Source organism: Cervus canadensis, chromosome 6 (genome assembly GCF_019320065.1).
Source record: "Cervus canadensis isolate Bull #8, Minnesota chromosome 6, ASM1932006v1, whole genome shotgun sequence".
NCBI classification, from domain to species: domain Eukaryota; kingdom Metazoa; phylum Chordata; class Mammalia; order Artiodactyla; family Cervidae; genus Cervus; species Cervus canadensis.
The window spans coordinates 12,639,388-12,667,026 of NC_057391.1; the positions used below are offsets into that span (position 1 = coordinate 12,639,388).

At 52.1% G+C, this 27,639-nt stretch overlaps 1 protein-coding gene across 1 annotated transcript in view; it reads left to right on the forward strand.

Annotated features, from left to right (window-relative positions):
* Positions 1-19,664, forward strand: part of SMAD6 (SMAD family member 6) — a 76,467-nt gene extending 56,803 nt beyond the window's left edge. The window contains exon 4 of the mRNA XM_043470876.1: positions 17,832-19,664. Coding sequence (XP_043326811.1) covers positions 17,832-18,373 — 542 coding nt within the window. The 3' untranslated portion in view covers positions 18,374-19,664. The remainder of the gene's footprint in view (positions 1-17,831) is intronic.
* Positions 19,665-27,639: the final 7,975 nt, after the last annotated feature.

Genomic DNA, 27,639 nt, shown 5'->3' on the forward strand with positions numbered 1-27,639 from the left:
GAGGCTCTGCCTTCCTCTGGGGTCCCCAGGCGGGCGGGCTGCAGGCTAGCGCCAGGACAGGGGCGCCCCGGGGAGGCTGGCGGCTCCAGGTCTCCCTGGCACGGCTCCAGCCCCCACGTGCCCAGAGACACAGGCGGCTGCTCCTGACTCGGTGGCCTTGGGGACCCGCCCGGCCGGAACCTGCCGTTCCCCGTCAGTACTGCCTCCCTGACTTGGCAGGGCCATCTCCGCGCGCTGGAGCAGCCCTCGGTATTTCCAGCTTGGCCCTCTGCCCGCCTCGCTGGGGCCTCGCAGTCTCTCCTCCCGGGCCAGGACCAGCCCGCCCTCCAGCCTGACGGCCTCCCAGCCGTGCCCGGGGCCTCTTCCTGCCACCCCCGACTCCCGGAGCCGCATCTTCGGTCCCCTCACCTAGCCCGCCTCTCAGAAACCATCAGTGACCAGCCTCTACCCCAACCCCCCGGAGGGGAAATGCACTTCCTCCCAGGGAGAAATGTGGGGCCTGGCTCATTTAGAAATCACCGAGGAAGCCATAAACATCCCGGCTCCCTGGCTGCAGTTGACGCCTGAGGGGTTTCCACGTGGGGTGGGGCCCCTGCCCACCAGCTCTCACGTGGAAACGCCCCCGTTGGCTGCGTCCCCTGGCCACACGCCCTAAGAGAAGCTGCTTCTTTCACATGGGCACGGAGATAATTGGGTGGCACGTTGGCTTGCGGGAGCCATGGGCTCCCTCTCCTTCCTGGGCGGCCGCTGAGGGACCTGGGGGTGCTAGAAGTGTAGACCCCCAAGTGGCTTCCTTTCCAGATCACAGAAAGGGAACACGGACGACCCAGGGGCTCACCAGTCAGGCGACTGGGTGGTGAGCGATTGCAAAGGTTAGCATCTGGGGACCAAATTTTGTGATGTTCAGGTACCACAGACGGTGATGCTAACCGGATCATGTTTCCCGTTAGAGGTCATTTGGAGATGTGCATTAGTCCACAGATAAGAGTGATTTGTAATTGGTACGCCCGTTGTTTATACAGTGCTAGTAGAATAAACAGTTCTCCTGAACCTTATTTATATTTTGCATTTGTTTATCAAAACTTTTTTTTTTTAAACTTCAACCCAGCTGCCTTCGGAATTATTACAAACTCTGGATTTATGGGTCCTGATTAGTGATACTTTATGTATGTGTATGATAATTTATCTTGGCAGTATGCGTGTTTTATCCAACAGCCTCAGTGCATAGGGTAAGAGAAGCCAAAAGTGTCCCTTCCTCCCTGGAGTGTCAGTGCTATAGGAAGTCTTGGGAGACAACTGTTTGTCTTATCTGATCAAAATCATGGAGTAGATAAAGCATGAGATTTCAAAGTGCCTTCCTAGACTAAACCCTGAGGGCTTGAGTTCCCAGAGCTTAACTGGGACACTGTGGGTGAGGCTGACATACTGTGGGATGTGTATGTGGCCAGTGGAGGATGGAGGAGAAGAGGTGACCAAAAGATATTTGACAGCAGTTTCCAGCAACAACATATATTTCTCCTTTATTTGACCTGAATATGTTGTCATTGTTCAGTTGCTGTCACGTCCAACTCTTTGTGACCCAGTTGACTGCCGCACACCAGGCTTCCCTGTCCTTTGCTATCCCCTGGGGTTTGCTCAGACTCATGTCTATGGAGTCAGTGATGCTATCTAGCCATCTCATCCTCTGGCACACTCTTTTCCTTTTGCCCTCAATCTTTCCCAGCATCAAGGTCTTTTCTTGTGAGTCAGCTCTTCGCATCAGGTGGCCAAAGTATTGAAGCTTCAGCTTCAGCATCAGTCCTTCCAATGAATATTCAGGACCCATTTCCTTCACAATGGACTGGTTGGATCTCCTTGCTGTCTCTTCAAGAGTCTTCTCCAACACCACAGTTCAAAAGCATCAATTCTTCAGTGCTCAGCTTTCTTTGTAGTCCAACTCTCACATCCGTACATGACTACTGGAAAAACCATAGCTTTGACCAGAAGGACCTTTGTCGGCAAAGGGATGTCCTTGCTTTTTTAACACGCTGTCTAGGTTTGTCATAGCTTTCCTTCCAAGGAGAAAGCATCTTTTAATTTCGTGGCTAACCTGATATATACTCTCTATCATTTTTGTCCTTCATTGGTCTTACAGCTTACCTTTGACATTCACCCAGTAGCATTGGCATCAACCCTTCAGCGTGACTTCTAATCAGGAATTAATGGCGCCACTTAGCCCAAGACTTTGGCACTGATCTCAGGAGAGCTTTGCTCTGATTTCACAATTGAACCTCACTGTTACAGGGGACTACATTTCACACCAGGGTTAGTCACCTTTTTCTGTTGATCCCCATGTTTCTTGGGGTGTTTGTCTGTACAAAGACCTCCCAAAGACTTGACCCAAAGAGGGACTCACACTTCTATCCTCTTCCTCACGCCCGAACTCCCCCGAACCACTTGAATAAACCTGAACACAGCTGTAGCCTCTCCTGCCCTCTGCTCACCTAGCTGCTCTCATTCTTCTTCATCATTTAACCTTTTCCTGAGGCTAAAGCAAACAGGTGAAGGTCCTTACCTGCCTCCCTGCCTATCACACACACACACACACACGTTGAGGGGGATGTAGCCCCGTTTTACAAATGGGAAACTGAGGCATGCTGTGTTTTTGCACATAGGTAGGGTAGACACTCTGGGATGGAGTTGGAAAAGGAGACTTCTGGATGTTTGGGTTTTCTGCTGTTATTTTTAACTCTGGTATGAAGCATCCTTTCTTGCAGTTATGACCACAAGATAGGACTGGGATGTTGTGAGACTCTTGATGTAACTGAAAAGGCCTGGCCTGTGAGTTCCTGACCAGGGAGGAAGTGGTTAGGTGGCCAAGAATGCAACCTGCACCTCCCAGATTAATTAATAATTGAGCGCTGGCCCCTGGCCAGGAGGAGCCAGGAGAGATACAGTGAGCTGAGAGTGGTTAACTGCAGTGGGGGAAGGAAAAGTTTGACTTTGCCTGTGGCTAAAAGGGAAATTCACAATGGTCATGATTTATGAGCTGAATTACTTCGGATCCTTCTCGTGGGCCCAACTCGGGCCTGCTCTCCAGGAATGCAGAGCCGATTATGCCCACGGGGAAGGGAGGTGGGAGGAGTGGGGGGACAGGCGCCAGCCTTGGTGGAGGAGGTATGGGTCAAACCCCTAGGAGAGGGCCAGGAGAGAGGCTGGCTAACCGCCTGTTGGAAACGGTGTAGGCTAGAAGCTGAGTGCCCATCAGGTCACCCTCTGCAAGAAGGATGGAGGGAGAGTGGGTATGGGGTCTGGTTCTCCTGGGTTCAAATTCTGGCTGATTGGCTTTGTGACCTTGAACCCGGGGCTTAACTTCAGTGACCCTCCATTTCCTCCACTGTAAGATTCTGCCCACCTCCTGGGGTTGTTCTCAGGGTTAAATGAGATGCGGTGTGGGGACAGACAGTGGCTAAGAGCCCCTGAATTCCCATGGGATGAATGGAGGCCTCAGTATTGACCCAGCAATGGCAAGATCATTACTTAGCAAAGTTCTGCTGATGTTTGCTGGGCCCATGCATGTCAGGTGTGTGCCACTTGTTAAAGTAGACACGATTATCCAACCTCCTGCCACCACTAGAGTTGCTTCAGACTTCCCTGTGATTCAGGAAGGACACTCCTTCCTCCCCTTGTCAGGCAGGTCCCTGTGGCTGCAAACAGCCCTATGGAGGAGGGGGAAGTAGTTCTAGAAGGCACTTAGGTATTGCCATCTGTTGGGCTCAGCCCAGGTCTCTACCTGGGCTCTGTCTTCCATAGAAGACGTTAAGAATTATGAACTGGGGACTTCCCTGGTGGTTCAGTGGCTAAGACTCCAAGCTCCCAATGCTGGGACCCAGGTTCGATCCCTGGTCAGGGAACTAGATCCCACATCCCGAAACCAAGAGTTCACATGCTGCAACTAAAGACCCACGTGCCAACAAATATTGAAGATCCTGTGTGCTGCAACTAAGATAGGCAAATCAGTAAAGATAAGTATTTTTCAAAGAATTAGGAATTGAATCATGGCAAACAAGCCTTGTACCCCTCTCTACTGAAAAGTTAGCCTTGGGAAGAGGAGACCAAACAGAAGCACAGTTGACAGTTGTGACATTGCTCCCACATTTTGTTGCACTGACTTGAGTGGTGCAGCGTGTGTGCCCATGTGTATCTGGACACAGACGAAAGAATTACTTTGAGGGACTTACTGAGCCGATGGCTCACTCCCAAGGTGCTTGGCTGACAGTGGAACCGACAGTCGGATGAGCACCTTTGGCCTCCAGAGACAGGGATGAACCCTGATCCTCCTTCCTCAGTAACCCTGTGGGCAGTCACCCAGCCTCTCTGAACTTCATATGCCATAACCTAAAAAGGGGTCATTTATGAATGGACTTCGAGAATTGGAAAACCCTCCACAGTTAGAAACAGCATCCCACCATCACCACAGATTGGGGAGAACCACCTTCTTGACTTGGGCTATAGGGGCTGTGAGAACCAAGCTTGGCTGCCTCCTTCTGCTTTGGAAACTGACCCCGGACTTGGGGTTGAGGCATGGGGCGCAAGTCTATGAGTCTGCGTCCACCTGCAGGCCTGCTGTGATGGACGGTTGCCTGACTTGCGCCTCCTCCGCACCTCTGTCCCCGTATCAAACAAGCCATCCCTTTCCAGGCAGCTTGGAGCTTGGGCAGGGACGGCGCCCAGCAGCTCCAGCTGCGCACAGTAGCACAACTGCAAACAGGAGACACACTAGCAGGGATGAGCTGCTGCCAAGTCCTAGGTCATCTTGCAACATTTTTGTAAGGAACCTTTAAATCTCAGGTTACTGTGTTCTTTACAGCAAATATTAATATTTAATTGTGGCTTAATGATCTCTCCAGTCAATATTAGCTTTTTGCTTATTATAAAGCATCCTTGTTTGCTTCAGAAATGTGTAAGAATGATCCAGGCAAGCCTCACTTTAAGAAAATCCAGTATGTAGGACCCTGTCTTCACTAGAGAGGTGTGGATTAGGTACCTTTGTGTTTAAAGAGAAGGTTTCAATGCAAGGATTATTTGTAAATTGAATGCCTCTGCCCCTAGGACTTTAATTTGGGGGTGTTTATCCCAAAGTGTTAGTTGCTCAGTCTTGTCCAACTCCTTTCAACCCCATGACTGTAGCCTGCCAGGCTTCTCTGTCCATGGAATTCTCCAGGCAAGAATACTGGAGTGGGTAGTCATCCCCTTCTCCAGATCTTTCTAACCCAGGAATCTAACTTGGGTCTCCTGCACTGCAGGCAGATTCTTTACCATCTGAGCCACCCAAAGCGCATCCCAAAGCACATCTTTAACGTAAATAAGGCATATTTGACTTGCAAAGGCCACATGATACTGGCTCATTGGTAAATAACAACAAGCTGGTGTTAGATGAGGCATATCTTTGAGAGCTTTGCAAATAAAATCAGCTCCCATCCTGTTCTTTGGCATTTCTATGGAGACCCATGCTCCCTGTTCCGTTCACCCTCACAGACCTAGCAAGCCTGAGAAATTAAGTCCACCCCCATTGCCAAACAAGATGACTGTAGTCTTTAGGTGATTTTATTTTATTGAAACAAGCATGGCACATAGTGAGCTCATCTGGCATTCCACTGGCTGGGTTGCATCGTGAAGATCAGCAAATAGGCATGTTGCTTCTCCCTGCCCGGCTCCTTGCCCTGACCTCGAGGCCTCCGTGGTGTCATCTGTTCAATGGGAATGGCATGGCTGCTGCATTTTTTCCAACATGGGGAAAATCTGATGATTTCCCAAGTGCCCTCTCAGCTCTCAGATGCGAAATTCCAGTCATTTCCTGTTACTGAGAGTGTCTTGGTCAGGAGGCAGGGTGCCTGGTCCCAGGGTGGGAAGGGCAGAAGCAAGTGAAGCCGCATCCCCGGCCAGCCTGCTTGCAGGTGGGGGAGGTGGAGACACATGACCTCCTGATGTCCGCATCAAAGAGCATTATGGAGGAGGGGCTGAGTGGTTCAGACCCAGGGACTGAGGGAGGCTTTTCAAAGGAGGTGACATTGGGGCCTTGGTAGTTGAGTGAGAGTCTGATGCACTTTGGGGAATGGAGGAAGAATCTCATGTTCATCAAGTGCCAGTTACTGTCCTTAGGGCTGTCATGAACCCGCCCCCCAGCCTTGACCCCGTGGATGAGTTACACTGGCTACACGGGTGTTCAGTGACGTGTGCCCCACACTGGCTACACGGGTGTTCAGTGACGTGTGCCCCACACTGGCTTCCTGGGTGTTCAATGATGTGTGCCCCACACTGGCTTCACGGGTGTTCAAGTGATGTGTGCCCCACACTGGCTTCACGGGTGTTCAGTGACGTGTGCCCCACACTGGCTTCCTGGGTGTTCAATGATGTGTGCCCCACACTGGCTTCCTGGGTGTTCAGTGACGTGTGCCCCACTCGGGGCCTTGTGCAGAGAAGGGGCCTCTGCTCAGTTTAAAGCCCCGCTTTCACTCCTGAAATTCTGAATACATTTTGAACAAGGAGCCCTGCCTTTTCATGTTGAACTGGGCCCCCCAGTTCTGTAGCTGGTCTCGACACTCAGAAGTGTGGTCACCTGCTCCCAGTAACCCAGTTGTTAGGATCTGCACTAATTCACCTCTCTGCTGCCGGTGGTCTCACGGGATTTTCCAGATCAAGAGAGAGTGGGATGGACCAGGTACACATGGGGTGGGGGATGGGGGGCGGGGAGGTGATCAAGGCACAGGGAGCTAAAGGATCCCCCTCACAGGGGACGCTGGAGCCAGGGATTTGAGGGGCCCGGGTTGTCGGGGCCTCCCCTGATTGCCCCCTGGGATGTTTCTGCAGCAGTGTAGGTTCCTGCCTCAGAGACAAGTTGATTGAGGGCAATTTTAAGGTACTTTGCTTTTATGGCTTTACATTAGGTCCAGGTAGAAGTCTGAGGCAGGAGGTTTGCCAATAAAACTCAAATTGTATCTGGGAAATAGAAATGGAGGTGCCCTGAATTCCCCCGGCAGGGGAGGAGCGTGTCCCCAAGTGGGCTTCCTTGAAGCACATCACCAATTACCAGAGACCACTTCCCCCCACTTCTGGTGCCTGCGCCGGCTGTCCCCACCTGAACCCCCAAAGGGCCGACTTTGTTCTCTGTTCTCGGATTCAACAGGGAAGTCAAGGTGGGGTTGAGTCAGTGAACTTTGCACCTGAAGGCTCAGGTGAAAACCCACTCTCCACCAAGACAGGAACCCCAAAGGGCAGCCAGGGACCTGGTGCCTGTGAGAATTCAAGAGTTCAGCCGGCAGCAAGGCTGACTTGCAGGCAGGGAGGACGCGGGTGGGGGGCGGGGGGCCTTCCCTTCTCACAACTGCTGCCTCTCTCCTGGGGACCCAGGTACCCAGCTTCGTCATTGTGCACACACAGTGCTTTTTTAGAATCTTTCCAGGGTTAATATGAAGAGCCAGGCTTTCCCAACCCAGGGGGTCTCTGGCTAAGGAAACAAACAAACTTACTCAGAGTCCTGACTTGGTGATAAAACAAAAGAGGACCTGGAATGGGAGCAAAGTTCAGAGCCTTTTGTTGCAGAAACTGGTTCCTTCTGGAAAATGTGGGGCTGATTTTATAAGCTGCTTATCGCCGGCTCTCCCCACCCCTCCCCTCGCAGACTGATGCTTTTCACTGGCCTTCCCTTCAGGACACAGGGAACCAGAATTCTCCCACCTAGACTCAGATTTCTGCCTGAGGTATCAGAGGTTCTCCCGCCCAGCCTCCTGGCTGTTGTTTCTCAGTCTCTAAGTTGTACCCAACTCTTTGCCACCCCATGGACTGCAGCCCACCAGACTTCCCTGTCCTTCACTATCCCCTGGAGTTTACTCAAATTCATGTCCATTTAGTCGGAGATGCCATCCAACCGTCTCATCCTCTGTTGCCCCCTTCTCCTCCTGCCCTCAATCTTTCCCAGCATCAGGGTCTTTTCCAGTGAGTCAGCTCTTTGCATCAGGTGGTCAGAGTATTGGAGCTTCAGCATCAGTCCTTCCAGTGAATATTCAGGGTTGATTTCCTTTAGGATTGACTGGTTTGATCTCCTTACTGCCTCTTTGGGGTCTTGTCTTTTCTGGTTTAGGGTGTTGGGGTTTCCTTTAGGACCGTTGGACTGGGCCAGGTAGGCCTGCTGGTGTTTCTGGGGTACAGTCAGATGCTCAGCTCTGATGGAGAGTGACCTGATGGCAGCCTCAGTGTGGCTCTCAGAGCTGGGCCTGCCTGCAGAATGTTTTTAAGAAGGAAGCTTGGTCCACAAAACACCAAGGCCTGGGGAGAAAAGCCACAGCCCCCGGGCCCAGCGAACCTGAGAAAACCTTACAGGGGCAGCAGGGCGAGAAGGACACTGATGGAAGTGGTAGGTCCTGGTGGGCTTCGGGGAGACTACGTGTGGAGGAGACTCTGAGCAGGCCTGTGTAGTAGGGCCCAGATGAGAGCTTGTTTTATGTCAGGGTTGCAAGAGGAGCTTATCTTTTCAGGATCCATTCGAATACTGCAGGAGATTAAAGAACGGAAACCTTACCCACCCCAGCCCAGACCACCACTTGGTTCTGCTGGAGACATGGGGCTGAGCAGGCAGGGGTCAGGCTGCCAAGGGTGAAAGAATCCCGTGGGTCCAGCAGGACTGTTCTTAGAGCAGACCAGCGACAATTCAGCAGGCTGGCCACTGACAGTGCTCATACTCCCTCCAAAGCCCTCAGGGCGGCGGCTCCATGGACCTCCCAGAAGAGCAGAGGCAGCCTGCAGGGCCCAGCAGAGAGAAGCCGGGCTCGGAGTCAGGCTCTCCAGTCAGGATTCCCATGCGGCCTTGCTCTGTGGCCTCTGTGACTTGGGGTCTGTCCTCAGAGAATGGGGGTGATCCTGCCTCCTGAACTGGGTGCAGAGCAGAGAGCACCCAGCACCCCCCACACCCTCCAATTACTCGCCCAGGGTCAGCAGCCCTTTGCTGAGGTCACCCTCCATTACTGCAGGACATGTAGAACATGCTCCTTGTGTCGAGGAGGGGAGATGAGAGTACATGGGAGAAACTGTATTGAAACACTGAAAAAATGTATGTTTGCAAGGCTGCATAGGGGTCTATAGATAGTTTTTAGAAGGCATGGTTTTTTGAAAACTCCCAAAAGGTGGGCAGTGTTTATTGCCACATCTAAAGGCCACTTTTAATATCCAGTCTTTATAGACAGCCAAGTGCCAGCTTGGAGTGGACATGGATGGGCTATTACAACACAGAATCTATGCCATTACCCTGCAGGCCTCTGGGGTTTTGCAGCTCATAGGTTGCAACCACGAGAGAGTAATGCAAAGTCCCCAGTCTCCAGATAGACATGAGCTTGGATCCCAGATTTGCAGCTTCCTAGCTGAGGACTCTGGACTCACTACCTGACTTTCAGGCCTCCGCTGCATCTAAAAATGGGAATTACTAAGAGAGTGAATAGTATGATGAGACAGTGCATTTAAAGTGCTTCATACTCTGCTTAGCATTTGGTAAAAGTTCGTTACATGTTGGCTGATATGTCATCATCATTATTACTACTATTACTACTGGCTGGTTTGTTTTATTGTTATTACTACTAGTGCTCCTTTTCTTACCATTTCCCCTTGATTCTCAATTCCACTGGCATATTACCTAACCTAATATGAATACCCTTATGAACTATACAGACTGAGTCAATCTATTAAATAATTTATACAATATAGAGATAAGATATACAGTGATACTACTACTAGTGAAAAAGAATAGCTGTTACTTATGGAGTGCTTATTTTGAATCAGGCATTATTTAATGCACTTGAAATTAATCCCAGCAACCCGAGGCAGTAAGTGCTGATTGCATCCCCATTTTACAGATTAGGAAACTGAGGCACAGGGAGTGACATCACTTACCCAAGATTTCACTGCTGGTGAGTGGCAGGGCTGAGATTCACACACACAGGCAGCTTTGCTCCTGGACCCTGTGCAGGAGACACCCGACTGGTCCTAGCTGCCAGTCTATTGTGAATTTCTCCTGTAACCCTGGCCAGTTCCTTTCCCTCTTGGGGCCTCAGTTTTGCATCTGCAGAATCCTGAATTTTGGCCACATGGTCCACGAATTTCCTGGACTCCCTCCTCCTGTTGTCATTTTCCCTTTGCCCTCCTGCTTTCTGCTGTCTAGGGGGTAACCCCCCGCCCTCCTGCCCCCAGCAGAGCGGTTAGTCAACCGTCTGGAAAGTGGTGGCCAAACAGTCCTTGGCCCCAGAGACTAGCGGCTGAATGAGCCCAGAGGTGGACCCGGTGAAGGCGGCGGTGGTGGCCAGACCGCCCGTGATGTAATGACCGATTAGGAACTTCCTCTTGGAAGCCTGGCTTCCTCCAGGGGCCAAAGGTGCTGGAGTTGAGGTGGGGGCGGGGAGGGGCGGGTGGGAGCGAATAAGAGGAAACTCCTGTCAGCTGGGCCCTGCTTTTGGAAAGCTTTCAGCGGAGAGGCTCGTTCTAAGCTGTTGACCATTAACATGGCCCTGTGCACATTCCTTCTCTGCTTTTACTGCCGGATCCCAGTGAATAAAGGACGGGTCTCCCCCTCCCTTAACGAAGAAAAAAAAAAGAGCCTCTAATTAATGCTGCATCTTTAGACTTGCTGCAAAACCTGAAGCCATTTCTGCAGCTTAAAATGACAAAGGAAAGTTAAGTGGAAACTTCTTTTTCCCCCTTTAGTTTGATAACAAAAACTACTTATCTAATGGGCAAACAAGGCTTTTAAAGGGGTGTTAGGTTAACCAGATGCAGGGCCACGTAATTATTCCCAGGCCTGGGAGCCTCAGATGAAAAAGCTCCTGGTTGGATGGGAACTTAAAAGCCGCGGGCATGACATGGGACAGAAGAAGGAGTTTTCCAGGAGGGCAGGCGGCCCCAGCGGGGCTCTGTGCAAAGGAGATTGGAAAAGCCAGCCCTAGGCTCCTCCTTGGCTCTGCCACCAACTTGCTGGGTGACCCTGGGCAAGTCACGTAGCTTCTCTGAGCCTCCCTTCCCAGCTCTCGGTGGGGTCTGCCCTTGTTTCATTGTTCATTTAAGGTGTGGCTGGGCCAGCCCCCCCGGGAAAGGCAGTGAGGCTGCCGTGGCCCAAGCGGGTGTGAAGCAGCAGCCAAAGCTTTGAACGTGGAGGAGCCTGAGCAGCCCAGCTAGGCCCTGGAGACTGGGGGACTCAGGGCCGGCTTCCTGCGAATGCTCGGAGACTTTAATCTGGGCACTTCTCTGGTTCGCCTCCCGGGGTGGGCGAGTCCAAGGAAGTCTGGCGCAGTGGAAACAGGGAGTCACGAGGGAAACAGGCTGCATTGCGTGTGTTCAGGCTTTTGGAGTGTGCGGCCCACGGGGGAGCGCACAGGAACGTTCCTGCCCTTTGTTTTGACAGAAAGCTGCTGATTCAAAGAAGCTAAAGGCTTTCCTTGGGATTTCAGCTTTCCCCGCCCTTCCCAGACTACAGTGGGCCCCCTAGGTGCCCCGGCACCCCCACAAAATTACACATTGGGCTCACAGGACCCTCACTTGGTCAAGAGGCCCAGAGGAAGGAATGCCAGTCATCGGAGGGGCTGGCTGCAGTGCAGGGGAGAGGACCTACTTACTGCTGGGCCAGTCTCCTCCTGCCCGCGACAGGCATCCACCACCCTCTGGTGGCAGGAATGTGGGCGCCACCCAGAGGCCAGGCCACCCTTGTCCGGCCTGGAAACACAGGTCCGGTCCCCTGGGCCCCCAGGGAGCCCTGCTGAGACCACTTTTAGGACAAGCCACCGAGGGCTGGCCTTGCAGCACATTTCTACTATCTTTGTTGTCGTTCTTTCAAGGCGTCACACCTACGATGAATTGCATAGATCTTTAGTGCATAGGTCATGATTTTTGACAGTGTGTATACCCGAGTTCCTGCTGTTCAAGACAGCAAACGTTTCCAGCACCCCAGAAAGTTTCCTCATCCCCAGGAGATTACTCCCCAGAGGTAATCCCTGTTCTGATTTCTGTCACTTTAGCTTCGTTTTGTCTACTTAAGAATTTCTTATCAGTGGAAATAGCACATCTTTTGGGTCTGGCTTCTTTCACTCAGCCAGATGCATCTGAGATTCACCCGCGTTGGGGTGTGTTTCAGTAGTTTATTATTTTTTATTGGTGTATCATGTTGCACTATATTGTGTGCATGTTCAGTTGTGTCTGACTCTTTGAAACCCTATGGGTTGTAGCCTGCCAGGCTCCTCTGTCCACAGGATTTTCTCAGCGAGAATACTAGAATGGGAAATACCATCTCCCACACGGAAATCCTATTTGCTCCTCCCGGGGATCTTCCGGACCAATGGATCCAACCTGAGTCTCTTGCGTCTCCTGCATTGGCAGGTGGGTTCTTTACCACCGCACCACCTGGGAAGCCCTCTTGTACTGAATGGATGTGCCTTATTTTTGTTTATCCATTATCATAGTCTGTTTGGGCTGCGATCACAATGATACCCTAAATTGGGTGGCCTAAATAATACATATTTATTTCTCACAGTTCTGGAGTGTGGGAAGTCCAGGATCAAGATGCTGGTAGATCTGGTGTCTAGGGAGAGCCATTTCCTGGCTCATAAATAGCCGTATTCTTGCTGTAGTCTCACACAGTGGAGTGAGGGGGCTCTCTGGGGTCTCTTTTAAAGGGCACTGATCTGTTCATGAGCTCATCACTTCCCAAGGACCCTACCTTCTAATACTATCACGTCAGGGATTAGCATTTTCAACCTGAACTTGGGGAGGGACACACACAAGCATTTAGTCCATTAACATCCATTCACCTGCTGATGGACATCTGAGCTGCTTTCCAGGTTTGGGTGATTACAGGTAGAGCTGCTGTGAACATTCATGAAGTCACAGAAGCGTAGAGCTCACTGTTCAGAGGGGAAGACTGAGGCCGGGAGAAGAGAGAGAACCTGCGGATGGGGGCCAGGAGACAGGACACCTGGCTGCAGGACTCCTGACCCCTGGTCTGGTGCTGCTCCTCAAAATCTGCCCCAGACATCACGCCAGACCGCGCCTCTCCTCTCCCCCTCCCCCCGGAACCCTTCCAGCCGGGACCCAGAGTCTGGCTGGGAACTAGGCCAGGCCCTGAGCAGGGGGTAGCGAGCAGGAGTTTCGGTCAGAGAGCGGTCATCTTTGATGTTGTTCACTCGGGTCTGACTCCCCGGTATTTATTTGCAATTAAGGAGCTGGTTCCTAATTAGGCTGATGGCGGGACCACAGCCTTGGAGCCATGAGAAGAAAAAGATCTTCTGCAAGAGGCTGTCCCCTCGCATCCTGAGAGGCAGCCCAGGCTGCAGATGAGAGAGGCATGGTGGGTGGAGGGGGGCTCTGCGTCTGTGCAGAGTGGAGAGGGGACCCTGGGTTTGGGGGTGCCTGCCTGCTCACTCGCAGAGAGCGTTGTCAGCTTGTGAACACACAGCATTAGATCTGAATACACGTGTGTGTGTAAACACAGCCACAGGAGCACTCATCTGTGTCCCTCATGTTCAGCTATTCATCGCTTCGCTTTGATTTCTTCACTTAATGAGCACCTCTCTGCACTTCAGGTACCAGGCTGGGAGCTAAACCTTAACATTGGTGAAGTGCTTTACAATTTGCAAAGGCTATTGCTGTCCATTGTCCCATTGTAACCTCCCATGGTGGTGATCCTGGGTCATGACCCCTAACACCTGTAAGGCGCCCTGGCCTTGGAAGAGTTAAGGCCAGCATGGGGACAGATAAACAGCTGCTTCTTTCTGCTCCAAATTGATCTGCTGCTGGAGTTGCCAGGAAGTTCAAAGAGGGACTGTGTAATTGAGGTACTCAATTATGAACAAGTCCATTTTACAGATGGGGAGATTGAAGCTTGGGGACATTCAGTGACTTGTTCACGGCCACATATCTAGTCAGTGGTGAGAGCTAGGTCTGTCTCACTCGGAAACCTTTTGGATCACGGGACAAGCATTAGGTTAGAATTCTGGGGTCTCTAGTTCCTGTCCCACTTCTGCCAGCCACTGCTATATATCCTTGGGCAAGTCACCTGGTATCCTTTGGGGCACAAGGACACTGGACTCAATTGATGGTTCCCACAGGCCAGTCTCAGGACTGAGTTTTCACTGGTCTATGGTGAGAGAAACAAGAACATTTCTTACAATGTAAATGTATTTTTAAGTTTTCTGATTTTTAAAATACTCTCTTTTTTGAGAATCAAATTACACTTTCTTTCATGCTGGTGACAGTAGATGGTCTTGGGGTTTTTAATCAGTCTGTATGTGACAAAATAAAATTGTGGTAACCTTGTGATATTCCCACCCCCCCACCCCCCATTAAACAGTGTATTGGTTTGTGAAATTCCAGAGTACTGGGGCTCCCTGGATGAAATGGTGCCCGGGGACCCTCAAGCTCTGGAGCCCAGAGACCCTGAGAGCTAGGTGGGGATGAGGAGGCCTCAGGCATGGTGACGGGCTCACCTGCTGGGCTGCTGTCTCAGGATCAGACCTGAGACCCTAGACCTTGCCCAGCACCCTTCAGGCCTGAGGCCATTAGCCCCACCTACTGGGAAGGATTCCAGTGAGGGGTAGGGTGACGGCAGTGTGCCGACAGTTGGCATATATTCTATTTCCTTCCTCCTTCCCCTGCAAGGTGTTCCAAGAGCACCCTGGGGATACATGCAGACTTGGGATGGATGCAGAGAGGACTAAGACCCACCCAGTCCTCTTTGAGAGTCGAGGCCAGCCAGGGACACTGACCAACAGCGCAGACACCTTCTCAGGCCAAGGGCGAGGCTGCCTTTGAGGCTCTAGGCACACAGGAGGACAGGTCAGAGAGGGCTTCTCAGAGGCGGCAGTCCGTCCCTTGGAATTTGGAAGACCTGGCCCAGAGCCCAGGCTTGATGAGGTGTTACTGCTCATCCAGAGGCCACAGGAGGTGAGGCCTGGACTAGGCGGTGTCCCTGAGCACCACAGCTGGGGCAGGCTGGGCCCCAGGGCAGCTCAGGGAGTGGGTGGTTTATCCCCAGGCAGAAGGTTCCATCCCCCGTTCGTTCGGAGCAGTGACTGGGACAAGACCAGGGACGCAGGTGTTGATCGGGGTTGGGGGGGTGGTTAGATGATGAGGGCTTGGCTGGGGTTGGAGGTACTGAGAGGAGGGGGACAGGAAGGCCCACTTGGCCTTGAATTAAAAGCCTTTTAGGAGCTGGGAGGGAGGAAGTGCCCCACCCCCAGGGTCCCATTACTCTGCTCTCTGTTAAACTGCTTCTTAACCTTTTACAACTGCGTGGCTACACCCTGGGGCAGAGCTGCCCCTTTATGACTAGGGTGGCCCCTCTGTGCTTATCTGTAGAGGCGGGACAGCAGTGCTCCCTCCCTCAGCAGGACTGTGTCAGTCTTCAGGGGATGAAGACCTTTCGTTTGTGACTCATCAGCTTGTGGGTAAGCACTTCTAGGACTCACAGACCACGAGAGCTGTCACAGTTACAGCTGGGGAAACTGAGGCTCTGAGAAGGTGGGGCACTTGTCTGGAGTGTGGAGGAGAGCTCCCCTCGAGAGTGTGGCCTGGCACTGATGCCAGCCTCAGCACTCCTGAGTGTGTGCCCTTGGCCGGTTCTGGCACCTCCCGCGGCCTCAGTTTCCACACCTGTGAACAAGGCTGGTAACAGGTACACCAAGGCCGTTGTGAAGAAGTCACCTGGCTTATGGAGGGCACTCAGAGAGGCCTGTTGCCTGTCATCACCCAGCATTCTCCAGGCACAACCTCTCTGCCTCCACACCTCTGTGCCTAGTGCACTAACGGAGTTCTCATTTAATGAGAGGATTGGTTTTGGAGTTTCACAGCCAGGCTGGGACGGTGCCGCTCCCCTGCGTCTTCAGAGCTCTCAGACCAGTGCCAGATGGATGGATGGAGAAAGGGACAAGGGCGTGGGGTACTCCTGGCTGCCCACCTGCTGGGACTGGCCTAGTGCCCATTGGCTGAGCGGCAGGTCAGCTGAGAGCAGGGAGCAGGACCTATTTCCCCCACTCTGACCACAGCTAGAACCATAAGGGGCCTGCATAGGGACCATGAGACAAAATATACACCCTCAGGGGCTAGCCTGGGGCTCTGTGGCTGGGACCTTAATGCCACGCAGAGAGCTAGGGGCACGTCCTTTGAGACTGTGCCCAGCCACAGGCCACAGCAGAGCAAGCAGCCCAACAGGAAGCCCCTCAGGTGCAGTGTCCTGCTAGGTGGGCCTCCCAGAAAATAAGGCAATGTCAGGAGCTCTGTCACCCTGCTGCTCTGGGGCTTCTAGGTGGGACTGGACTGAAGGCAGGCAGAGCTGACCTCACCCAGGCTCCTGAATGAAGTTGTTGGCAGTGCTTTCTCCCTCAGGTTTGACTGGACTTTGATCTGTTTCTCTGGGAGAAGCTGAGCCATAAAGAGCCTCACTGTGTCCTCATCAGGCCTGCAGCAGACCTCCCTCTGCCAAAGCCCCAGCCAGGGGCCTGACTGGGAACACATCACCCCACCGGGCAGTCTGCTTCTCAGAGCCGTGCGCTCAAAGGAGAGCCCAGGCGTCAAAATGCTTCAGAATCTCAGGCCGGCCACGCCTGAGGGCAGTGAGGAGGGGGCTGCCCTTCAAGATGGGGCCCTTGCCTATACCTGGTTTCAGGCAATTGTTAAATTCACACAGACGCATAGAGGTGCTCCCACCTGGAGTGAAAAGGGATGCCATTCTTCATCCAGGCCACATCTTTGCTGTCACTGGGGAAAGTGGGGTCTGGAGGGGAGCAGCTGGGAAACTGGAGCCCTTGAGGAGCGATCTCCTTTCCCACTTAGAGACCCTTCGTTTCTCTGCCTCACAGAAGCGGCCATAGTTCTGGTGAAAACCTGCACTTGCTGCCAAGGGAGCCAGCCTGAGGGGCTGGGGGTGGGGGTTGCTGGGAGACTGCATCACGCTCAAGGCCGAGGCTGGGAGCCGTCAGCACTCAGCAGCCGTGATTCCCAGCTGCAAGAGATACTGGGTGGCCCCCACCCCACCCTATCCTGCCTTCTGATGCCTGTGTCCCCTCCAAAGGGTGATTTACACCCCTCCATTGCCTCACCCTGGTAGCTCACACAGTAAAGGATCCACCTACAATGCAGGAAACCTGGGTTCAAGTCCTGGGTCAGGAAGATCCCTTGGAGAAGGGACTAGCAACCTACTCCAGTATTCTTGCCTGGAGAATCATATGGACAGAGAAGCCTGGCGGGCTATAGTCCATGGAGTCGCAAGGAGTCAGAAATGACTGAGCGACTAACTTGCACCTCACCCCACTCTGTTCAAGTTGAGGCTTGGACTGACTGGGTTCAAATCCTGGTGCTGCCACCCACCAGCTCTCAGATCTCAGTCTCAGATCCTCATCTGTAGAGTGAGAAGGTGGCCTCCTCGCGGTGTCGGGAGGACCCAGAGAGCCCCGTGTGGAGTGAGGAGTGCAGGGCACAGCCCCCAGAACAATGCAGGTGCTCACCGTTCAGCCCTCTCATGGGTGTGTGGTGTGCGGCCCTCTTCCGCTGGCTTGTAAAACATATGGGCAGGAGCCGGGTGTGGCTCGTGTTTGGGTGCCCATGGCAGCTGGCACAAAGGCGCCCCCGCCTCTGTGTGTGTTTGTGGGTGGGGCTGGGCGAGGGGGCCTGCGGGTCGAGTTTGAGGACAGCCTGGCCCGCAGGAGATGCTCCCCATGTCTGTGGGGTGCTAGAAACGCCACCCGCCTGCCCCTTCTCCCCGGGCCGGGCAGCCATCCCGCCTCCGCTGCCCGGGAATAACACCTGCGTGTCCTCTGCTTGCCCCGCAGACGCCAGCATGTCTCCGGACGCCACCAAGCCGAGCCACTGGTGCAGCGTGGCCTACTGGGAGCACCGGACGCGGGTGGGCCGCCTGTACGCGGTGTACGACCAGGCCGTCAGCATCTTCTACGACCTACCTCAGGGCAGCGGCTTCTGCCTGGGCCAGCTCAACCTGGAGCAGCGCAGCGAGTCGGTGCGGCGCACGCGCAGCAAGATCGGCTTCGGCATCCTGCTCAGCAAGGAGCCTGACGGCGTGTGGGCCTACAACCGCGGCGAGCACCCCATCTTCGTCAACTCCCCGACGCTGGACGCGCCCGGCGGCCGCGCCCTGGTGGTCCGCAAGGTGCCTCCCGGCTACTCCATCAAGGTGTTCGACTTCGAGCGCTCCGGCCTGCTCCAACACGGCCCCGAGCCCGACGCCGCCGACGGCCCCTACGACCCCAACAGTGTCCGCATCAGCTTCGCCAAGGGCTGGGGGCCCTGCTACTCCCGGCAGTTCATCACCTCCTGCCCCTGCTGGCTGGAAATCCTTCTCAACAACCACAGATAGCGCCCCCGCCACCTGCCCCGCCGCCGGGGGGTCCCGTGCCCAGAGACACAGCCCCCACGGACGAACCCACCCCTCCCCCTCAGATATCATCTACCTAGATTTAATATAAAGTTTTATATATTATATGGAAATATATATTATACTTGTAATTATGGAGTCATTTTTACAATGTAATTATTTATGTATGGTGCAATGTGTGTATATGGACAAAACAAGAAAGACGCACTTTGGCTTATAATACAGATATATTTTCTTTCTCTTCCTCCTTCCTCTTTATGTTTTTTTTTTTCTTTAAAGAAAATGATACAGCAGAGCTAGGTGGAAAAGCCTGGGTTTGGTGTATGGTTTTTGAAATATTAATGCCCAGACAAAAAGCTAATACCAGTCACTCGTTGATAATAAAGTATTCGCATTATAGTTTTTTTTTTTTTTTAAACTGTCTTCTTTTTAACAAAGAGGGATGTGCAGGGTTTCCATGGGTTTCTGACTGGTCAGGCATCTTGAAACTTGATTTCAATCTTTTAGCGGTTAGAGGGAATTACATTGAAAAGGAAGGACAGACCTATGTTTGTTCTTAAGACCAGAGAAGGTTCTATTGTTCCTTCCCTCCCATGGCTGTGGGGTGTCCACAGGATTCAGGGGGGAGGAGGAGGAGTTTGTGGCCCATCCATCCTGGGTAAGCTCTTCCAATATGATGGGGGAGGGTCATGCTCTGGCCTACGCCAGCTCTCAGTCTGTTGGGAAAGACATGGGTCCATACTTCCCATCTCTGAGCTGTCTGCAAACTGGAAGACTAATTCTCACCACTTCGGGGAAATGACCTGTGGAAGAAAGACTGAGATGGTGGGTGTTGGACCCACTTAATGGCCTTGTAGAAGCCCCCGGAGCCCCAGGGTGAAACTCCCTTTTAGAACCTAAATAAGCTACCCTCTGATCCCTCACCAAGTAGGTCAGAACCTGCCCATCTGGGGCTGTAGTCATGACTGATGCAAAGGCAGGTGGTTTCTTTCTACTCTATAAAAGGGAAAAAGTTAAAGGTTCTGGAAGGGTAAATGACTAGCTCATGAAACAGACCAAGGTTAGAAGTTACATCTAATTGTAGGACCAGAGCCATATTAAATCAGTTTCCTCTCTTGAGAAAACTCAAAAAAAGAAGGCCTTCTTGGCCAAATATCTAAGGGGAATGTTACATTGTATATCTTCTTTCTTGGAGATTTACATTAGCCTATTAAATGCTCTGAGAAGTCCTGTGTATTATCTATTGCTGCGTAATAAATTATCCTAAAACTTGGCAGCTTGAAACAACTACCATTTATTATCACACGGTCTCTGTGCTCAGGAATGCAGGAGCAGCTTAGCTGGCTGGTTCTGATTCAGGGTCTCTCGAGGCTGCAATTGAACTGTCGGCCAGGGCTGCAGTCATCTGAGGCTTAACTGGGCCTGGAGGACCCACTTCCAAGCCTGCTCACGTGGCTGTTGGCTGGAGGCCTTAGTTCCTCACCACGTAGGCCTCTCCATTGGGCTACTCATGACGTGGCTTGCCCGAGAGCAACTGATCCAAAAGAGAGACCAAGTATGAGGCTGCTGTCTTTCCTAACCTTATCTCGGAAGCGTCATTCCATCACTTCTGCCATGTTCTGTTGGTCACACAAGCCATTCTTGCTACAGTGTGTGTGTGGGCGGTGGGTGTGTGTGTTGGGGGGGTGTTGCTACACAAGAGTGTGAATGCCGGGAGGTGGGAATCATGGCCACCACGTCCTCCAAGAACTACACTATTTTTACTCCGTTTCCCAAAGTTCTATGCCAGTGGTCTCCTTTCCCACCCCTCTAATTCTGTCTCAGACCCAGGTCAGCCAGCCCAGTCCCTTTCACTCCACTCTGCCACCCCAGACCCGGGCTTCCCAGGGGTCCCCCCATCGTCTGCTGTCCCCGCTGTCCAGGCCTTGGTCCTCCTGGGGTGCGGGGAGCAGAGCTGCGCTGTGTTGGGAGGATGGGTTCGGAGTCACTGTATCTGTCTCCTTTTCAAGTCAGTGATTACTGACACGAGCTGTTCGTGAGTCCTTACTACGCGTGAAGCGATAACCTCTGCAAGCATGTTCTCAGCTAGTTCCCCTTTCCAGATGGAGAAATGGATGCTTATGGGAATACTGTCTTTTGCCCAAGCTCCCTGGGGGACAGGACACATCTCTGTCTCAGATGTGGGCTGGGCGTCCTGTCCGACGTCCTCTCTTGTCCTGGTTGTGACTGGCTTTGCTGGAGTGGGCCTGCCCCCTGGGGACCGTCCTTGAGTCTGGAGGGCTGAGCTCTGGGGACCCAGGGGCCTGAACCTTGCAGCAGTCTTGCGCCCAGGCCTGCCCTCTGCCCAGGCTGAGAACCTCCTTGAGGTCCTTGGATGGCCTCAAGTGTTGCGGAGAGGCTGACTGGCTGCCTTTCTTCGTGGGGGTCCCTCGGTTCACAGGGGGAAACCGAGTCCCAGACAGGACAGGCTGAGTTGCTGAGGTCACAAGTGGCAGCAGGACCTCCATCCTCCCCCTTTCCCAGTCATGGTGCCGGCAGAAACGTTGTGGTTTCCCCCAGACCACCCAGGGATTGGTGACTCAGGCTCCAGAAGACACTTTCTAAACAAGGCCCTGTCTCTAGAGAGTGTGGTGGGAGCCGGTCCCTGCAGGCGCTGGGAAGTGCGGTGGGTGGGGTTTACTGCCCCCAGGCCCAGGCCGAGGATGGGGAAGGAGGTGGATGGATTTCCTGCTGTTGGCCTGATTTGGGGAGAGGGGTTAGTCCCTCCTTTGCTCCTCTGTGTCACAGCCCACCCCCATGCCCTGCCCCTTCCCTGCCTTAGTCTCTGGAAGTGTCTGGGGGTGAGGGTGTGGAAGGATGGATCTATGAGCCAGAGAAGTACAGCTGGGAGGGCGAGGGGTCCGGGAGATCTTGTGTTCAGGCTTCAGGTGAGAAAACACAAGGCTCAGAGAGGGCGATGAGGAGCCCAAGGTCACACAGCAAGTTCAGGGCAGAACTGAGGCTGAACCCCAGGTCTCAGAACGCCTGATCTGGCTGCTTCCTCAGTGTGTGGACACAGATTCCCTCATCACTCCAGAGGGTGTGCACACACCTCTGTTCACTTCTGGGAATTCCCCCATCCCTTCCCACTACCTGTTCCGGAAGCTTCCATCCCACACGTTTCAGAGGGCTTCATTGTTCTGGCTGTCTTTGACTGTAACTGCCTTGTTCTAATCCAGACTCTGCCACTTACCACATAAAGTGATCTGAGGCGTGTTACTTAACCTCTCTGTGCCTGAGTTTCCTCATCGGAATTACAAGAGTATTTCCATCCTAGGGTTGTCAGGAGGATTACATGAATTAATACCTGTTAGGCACTCACAACTGGCCTGTGTTAAGCTCTCAGCCAATGCCTTGAGGCCTCGAAAGTAGCTCAGGTTGCTGAGGAAAGCTGGAGTTAGGGTCTCAGCATGTACGAGGTCTCAAATTCAGATCTCCTAACTCACTCCTGGCTTGGGGCAGTCAGCTGACCTGGGAGAACCTCACTTTCCACAGCAGGAATAGTCAGTGACCCACTTGGACGTCCACAGTCCAGGATGCCAGGGCCTCCACCAACATCTGCCGTGGCCTCTGGAATAGGCCTCCTTCCCTCTCCCGCCCCTTTCAATCCATTCTTCACCCATGGTCATGGTCTGCACCCAGATCTTTTTTTAAAAAATAATTGATTGATTTATTTGTGGCTGTGCTGGGTCTTCATTGCTGCTCAGGCTTTTCTCCAGTTGCGGGGAGCAGGGGCTAGTCTCTGGTTGCAGCGCACAGGCTTGTCGTTTCAGTAGCTCCTCTTGTAGCGGAGCGTGGGCTCTGGGGCGTGTGGCTCCCGGGCTCCGGGGCACAGGCTCCGTAGCTGTGGGGCACCGGCTTAGTTGTCTCACGGCATGTGGGTTTTCCCCGATCAGAGGTCGAATCCACATCTCCTGCATCGGCAGGTGGATTCTTTACCAATGAGCCACCAGGGAAGCCCCTGCACCCAAATCTGACAGTGAACCTCCTCCATGTGATGGTGACCTCTCCAATGGCTGCCTGTGTTTTCAGGATACAGAGCTGCCTCTGAGAGGACCTAGCCCTGCCCTGAGTCTTCTTGGCCAAGTACCTTCAAACGCCACACTCCAGACCTCTCTCTCCCCGCTAGGCCTTTGCCCAAACTGTCCCCTACTCCTGACCATGCCCTGGCCTGCCCAATGCAAGATCTGACCACGCTGCTGTCCCCTCTCTCCTCCCTGGGAGTCTCCTGGAAGCCAGAGATGTCTTATGTCCCTGGTCTAGCCCAGTGCCGGACACAGAGGATGGGCTTTCTGGATGTTTGTGGAGTGAAAGGGTCATGGGAGTACTAGATGTGGGCGTGTTTTATAAACTCTACAGGAATGAGTAGGCATCCAGAGGGGGGTGTGTTTATTAGTACCATGCGTCTCCATGACAACCCCAGCTGTCTTCTTCTAGGCCTCTAAGAACCTTCATCTTCTCCACTAGCCTCAAGCCCCAGTCCTATAGTCTTATTTTACCCTCTTGGCACTGTGGTAACAAGAATTCCTGATTTGGGAGGGGTAGGCATCCCTTTAATGATTTAGAACACAGACTTGGAAAATGTCCAGCGTGGGAGGACCCTTAGAGGGAATCTAGTTCCATTACTGTCATAGAACTGAAGCTCAGAGAGGTCAGGCTGCTAACCAGGGTCACACAGCAAGGCAATGGCCAGTGGAGGCCAAACCCTTGACCTGGGGCTCCTTTCAGAGCTGACCTGTCAGAGATGCTGCAAAGGCTTCTGTGAAACCTGCATTGGTCTGACCAAAGCAGAGGAGAGGCAAGAAGGTTAGTGGTAGAGATCATTTTTTTGGTTGTGTTTGTTTTTAATTGTGGTTAAAGAAAAGAACCTATATGGTGTAAAATTGACCAGTTGAACTATTTTGAAGTGTACAGTGCAGTGGCATTAAGTACATTTGCACTGTTGCACAATCATCACTACCAACCCTCCCTAGAACTTCTTCATCTTCCCTGTGTTTTTGTGGTTAGTGTTATTATTGTGGTAAAATACGCATAACAGAAACTGCAATTTTAACCATTTTCCAGTATGTGGTTCTGTGGCATTAAGAACATTCTCCTTGTTGTGTTCCCTGTGCTTTTTAATAAAAGGCAAATGAAGACAAAGTTTTATAATTCTCCACCCTGAGATTGAGGGTTTTGCTGACTTCTGGCAGCCTGGATAACCGAGGAAGCTGTGTGTCACCTTGGCCTGACTGGGGGCTTGGTGGAGGATACTGGGAAAAGGGGTGTCCAGTCAAGGCTGACTGTCACCAGGACTGTGCGTTGAAATAGCCTTGCAGCCTTGCTGTTTTCAACGCAGGTCATAGCGAGGCTAGTGGGGTGTAGATGAAATGCCTAGAATTTCTGAGTGTGAGACCAGGAGCTCATGGGCTGAGCAGAGGATACAGATGGTTTTTAACGTGACCTCCTTGACTCCCTGGGGGCACTGTGGGAGACCTGGCTGAATGGTGCTAGGAAAGGCCCCTCCCTGGGCTTTAATTTCCCTTCAAAAATGAAAGGTCTAAACCAGATGTCTTGATGATGCCTTCTGGAGGAGCCCAGGGGTTCTAGAGATCCCTTGCTGCCCACCCCAAAATCTAAGGTGGACTTTCTTTATTAAAAATGGTATATATTTATTTATCTTGGGTTGTGCTGGGACTTTTTTGCTGTGCCGGCTTTTCTCTAGTCGCAGTGAGCAGGGGCTATTCTTCTTTGTGGCGTGCTGGCTTCTCATTGCACTGGCTTCTCTTCTTGCGGAGCACAGACTCTAGAGCACAGGCTCAGTAGTTGTAAGGCACGGGCTCGGTTGCTCCAAAGCATGTGGGTTCTTCCTGGACCAGGGATCGAATCTGTGTCTCCTGCATTGGCAAGTGGATTCTTTACCACTGAGCCACCCAGGGAAGCCCTAGGGTGGACTTTCACATTGGATCTGCTGAGAGGAGCTGGGACAATTGCTAGTAGCAGAACCCCTACTTTGTTTAGCAGTACCTTACCAGTTTTCATCAATGAAGGGACTTGTTATTAACATATACTAAAATGTTAGTCACTCAGTCATATCTGACTCTTTGCGACCCCATGGACTCTAGCCCTCCAGGTTCCTCTGTCCATGGAATTCTCCAGGCAGGAATACTGGAGTGGGTTGCCATTCCCTTCTTCAGGGGATCTTCCCCACCCCCCCCCCCCAGGGGTCAAACCCAGGTCTCCGCGTTGCAGGCAGATTCTTTACCATCTGAGTGTTGTATACTAGGCACTTTGTATTATCTCATTTAATCCTTATCCCTGATTTATAGATGAGGCTCAGGGAAGTTAAGCAAGTTGCCCAAGGTCACACAGCTAGTAAGTATCAGACGGAAAATTCCCATCAAGATCTCTGGTTCCAGAGCTGGTGTTCCTACCTACCCACTCCCACCCCCGCATCCTGCGAAAGAATGGTGGCACTTCTGAACTTGACTGAGCACCCAAGCTTTAAAGGCAACTCCCGGGGCTCCAGGCCCAGCTCTGCCTCCAGCTAAGTGACTTCAGATAAGTTATTTAAGGACTCTGTGCCTCAGTTTCCTCATTTGTTAGAATGGACACCTTTTAGGATGGTTAGGAAGATGAAATTAAGTGGGTTTCTATTTGTGAAGCGGTTAGAATAGGACCTGCTTATAGTCCCACTTAGCATTTGTTGAATTTTTAAAATACTATGTTTATTGCCAGCTTTTGGGGGTCAGTTTTGCTTGAACCAGCACCTTAATTGGGAATGTTTATTTATCATAGTTTCACTTTCTAGTTCTCATCTTTGAGCAATGAACAAAACGGAGCTTTAGGAATGCCTAGAAAAACACACATATAAACAACACTGCGTACATGCATGCAGCCCAAGCTGTGCTTTCCTTAGCATCTATTCAGGAGTTTTTGTAGAGAAGGGGGGTAAAAATCTCCATTGGCCATAGAATGTTGGCTAAGCTGCTTAAACTGTCTAAAATGGGCAGCATTTTGGTGCTTCCCGAGCATGTGTACTGGAAGCAGATGCTTTGGAAATGGCAACCCCACCCCCACCCCGTTCCCTCTTCCCTCCCCTCTCCACCCATGGAGTGACGATGCTTGCTGTTCCTGGCCCTCATGACAGCTCTTTTGACTCTTTCAAGAATCCCCAGCTTTGTGCTGCCCAACATATAATGTCAATACACGTCAAAAACCACATCAGATCCCCAGAAAGCCGAGTGGCGCCTTGGTGACAGGCCTCGGCTGGCCCCCAGGCTCTCCGCACTCTGGGGCTCCGGGGCTGAGGTCTGACCCTTGGGCCCCTTGGCCCCATCTGGGCGCACAGCCCGGGTCTCTGCCAGGCCCTGGCTGTGCTGAGGGGTGTCCCTGCCACGACTTGCAAGGAGGAAGAACCAGCTTGAACCACACAAGGATTTTTAAACTGAGGAATTAGTCTGCATATTTGGGATCCCATTCTATCCGAGTCTGAGGTTGGAGATTCCCAGGGGTCCTCCACTCGGGGAGGGCTCTGGCCGGCCTGGCCCTAGCCTAAGCAGGCGATGTCATCAAACATCCCCGGGACAGTTTCTAAGCCTCAGGGGTGGGCTCCCAAGTGACCAGGAGAAGCCAAAGGCCTTTGAGGTGAGTCTGTTCTGGAATTTGTCATGGGGGGGGGGTGAGAAGAGCCACGCAAACCTAAGGCAAGTGCTCAGGGCTGGTACACTGGGAAGACCCAGAGGGATGGGATGGAGAGGGAGGCGGGAGGGGGGATCAGGATGGGGAACACATGTAAATCCATGGCTGATTCATGTCAATGTATGACAAAACCCACTACAACATTGTAAAGTAATTAGCCTCCAACTAATAAAAATAAATGAAAAAATTAAAAAAAAAAAAAACCTGTCTCTGAATGAGAGATTTTGCCACCTTCTCTGTCAAGCCTTATGTCTGAACTGCAGTTGCTGAGGAATTTGGGCTGGTTTTGGAGAGAACTGGAAAGCTTTGATGTTTGAATCCTGGCTTCACCATTTTCCACTCTCTCTGAACTTTTCATGTGTTTCCTCTGGGCTGTGGTTTTCTCATACATAACATGAGAATGATATCCTCTATCACGTAGGGACCAAATGAGAAAACTTGTAGTGTGGGGAGATAATTCTCCATGGGACTCTCTAAGAATCTTGGCAGCAAAGGCACAGACTGCCTGTATTCCAGACTCTTTCTTCAAGGATATACGATAACCAAGAGCCTTAGAGGTAGTGTCTCCCTCTGGTGCAAAGGACAGGCATTTTACTACCCATTACAAAAGATTTGGGTTCCCTAAGCTTGGGATTCTGCTCCTATAAAGCACCCTACTGGGTGTGAAGTTGTTACTTGTCACTCTTTGCACCACAAGAAAACCAACGCAGACAGGCTGCCAGCAATGCCCTGAGTACTAGAAACCTGTCGTCTCTGAACCAGGAGTCTTGTGTCTTCCGTCAGCATCCGGGAAACAGGGCAAGCTAACTTATTGTCTTACAAATTGGGTAACATTTCAGATCCTTCATAGACTTTGACAGTGATGCAGAAGGGATGTTGAGAGAGACATGGCTTTCTGGATGAGGAAAGAGGAGGGTCTTACAAGCCAGTTAACGGAATTTTGAGGAAGTCCATGGAAATCAGTAGCAAATATATTGATCAAGATGTATGGCCAATTGGGCAACGCTAAGTCACTTCAGTCATGTCCGACTCTGTGCGATCCCATAGATGGCAGCCCACCAGGCTCCCCCGTCCCTGGGATTCTCCGAGCAAGAACACTGGAGTGGGTTGCCATTTCCTTCTCCAATGCATGAAAGTGAAAAGTGAAAGTGAAGTCACTCAGTTGTGTCCGACCAGGCTCCTCCGTCCATGGGATTTTCCAGGCAAGAGCTGGAGTGGGGTGCCGTTGCCTTCTCCAAATTGGGCAATAGATGTCCCTAGGTTTTATTGCCTTTTATTGAGGAGGACTGGGGAGGTGGTTTCAGGCTAAGTTCTAAGAAGGAGGTTCAAAGACAGCTGCCAAAACATTTCCCCGACCACGGTTAACTATCTTCCAGGTAGTGGGACTTCCTTGTCAATGCAATGCCCAATCTCAGTTTCCCCCATCAAAAAGAGCCACCACGAGGGTTTCTCCTGGGGGATTGAGGTTGCTCTTGCCTTTTAGATAGCAGTTATGGAGTTGGGTACTTACACTGAGAAAGGAGAGAAAT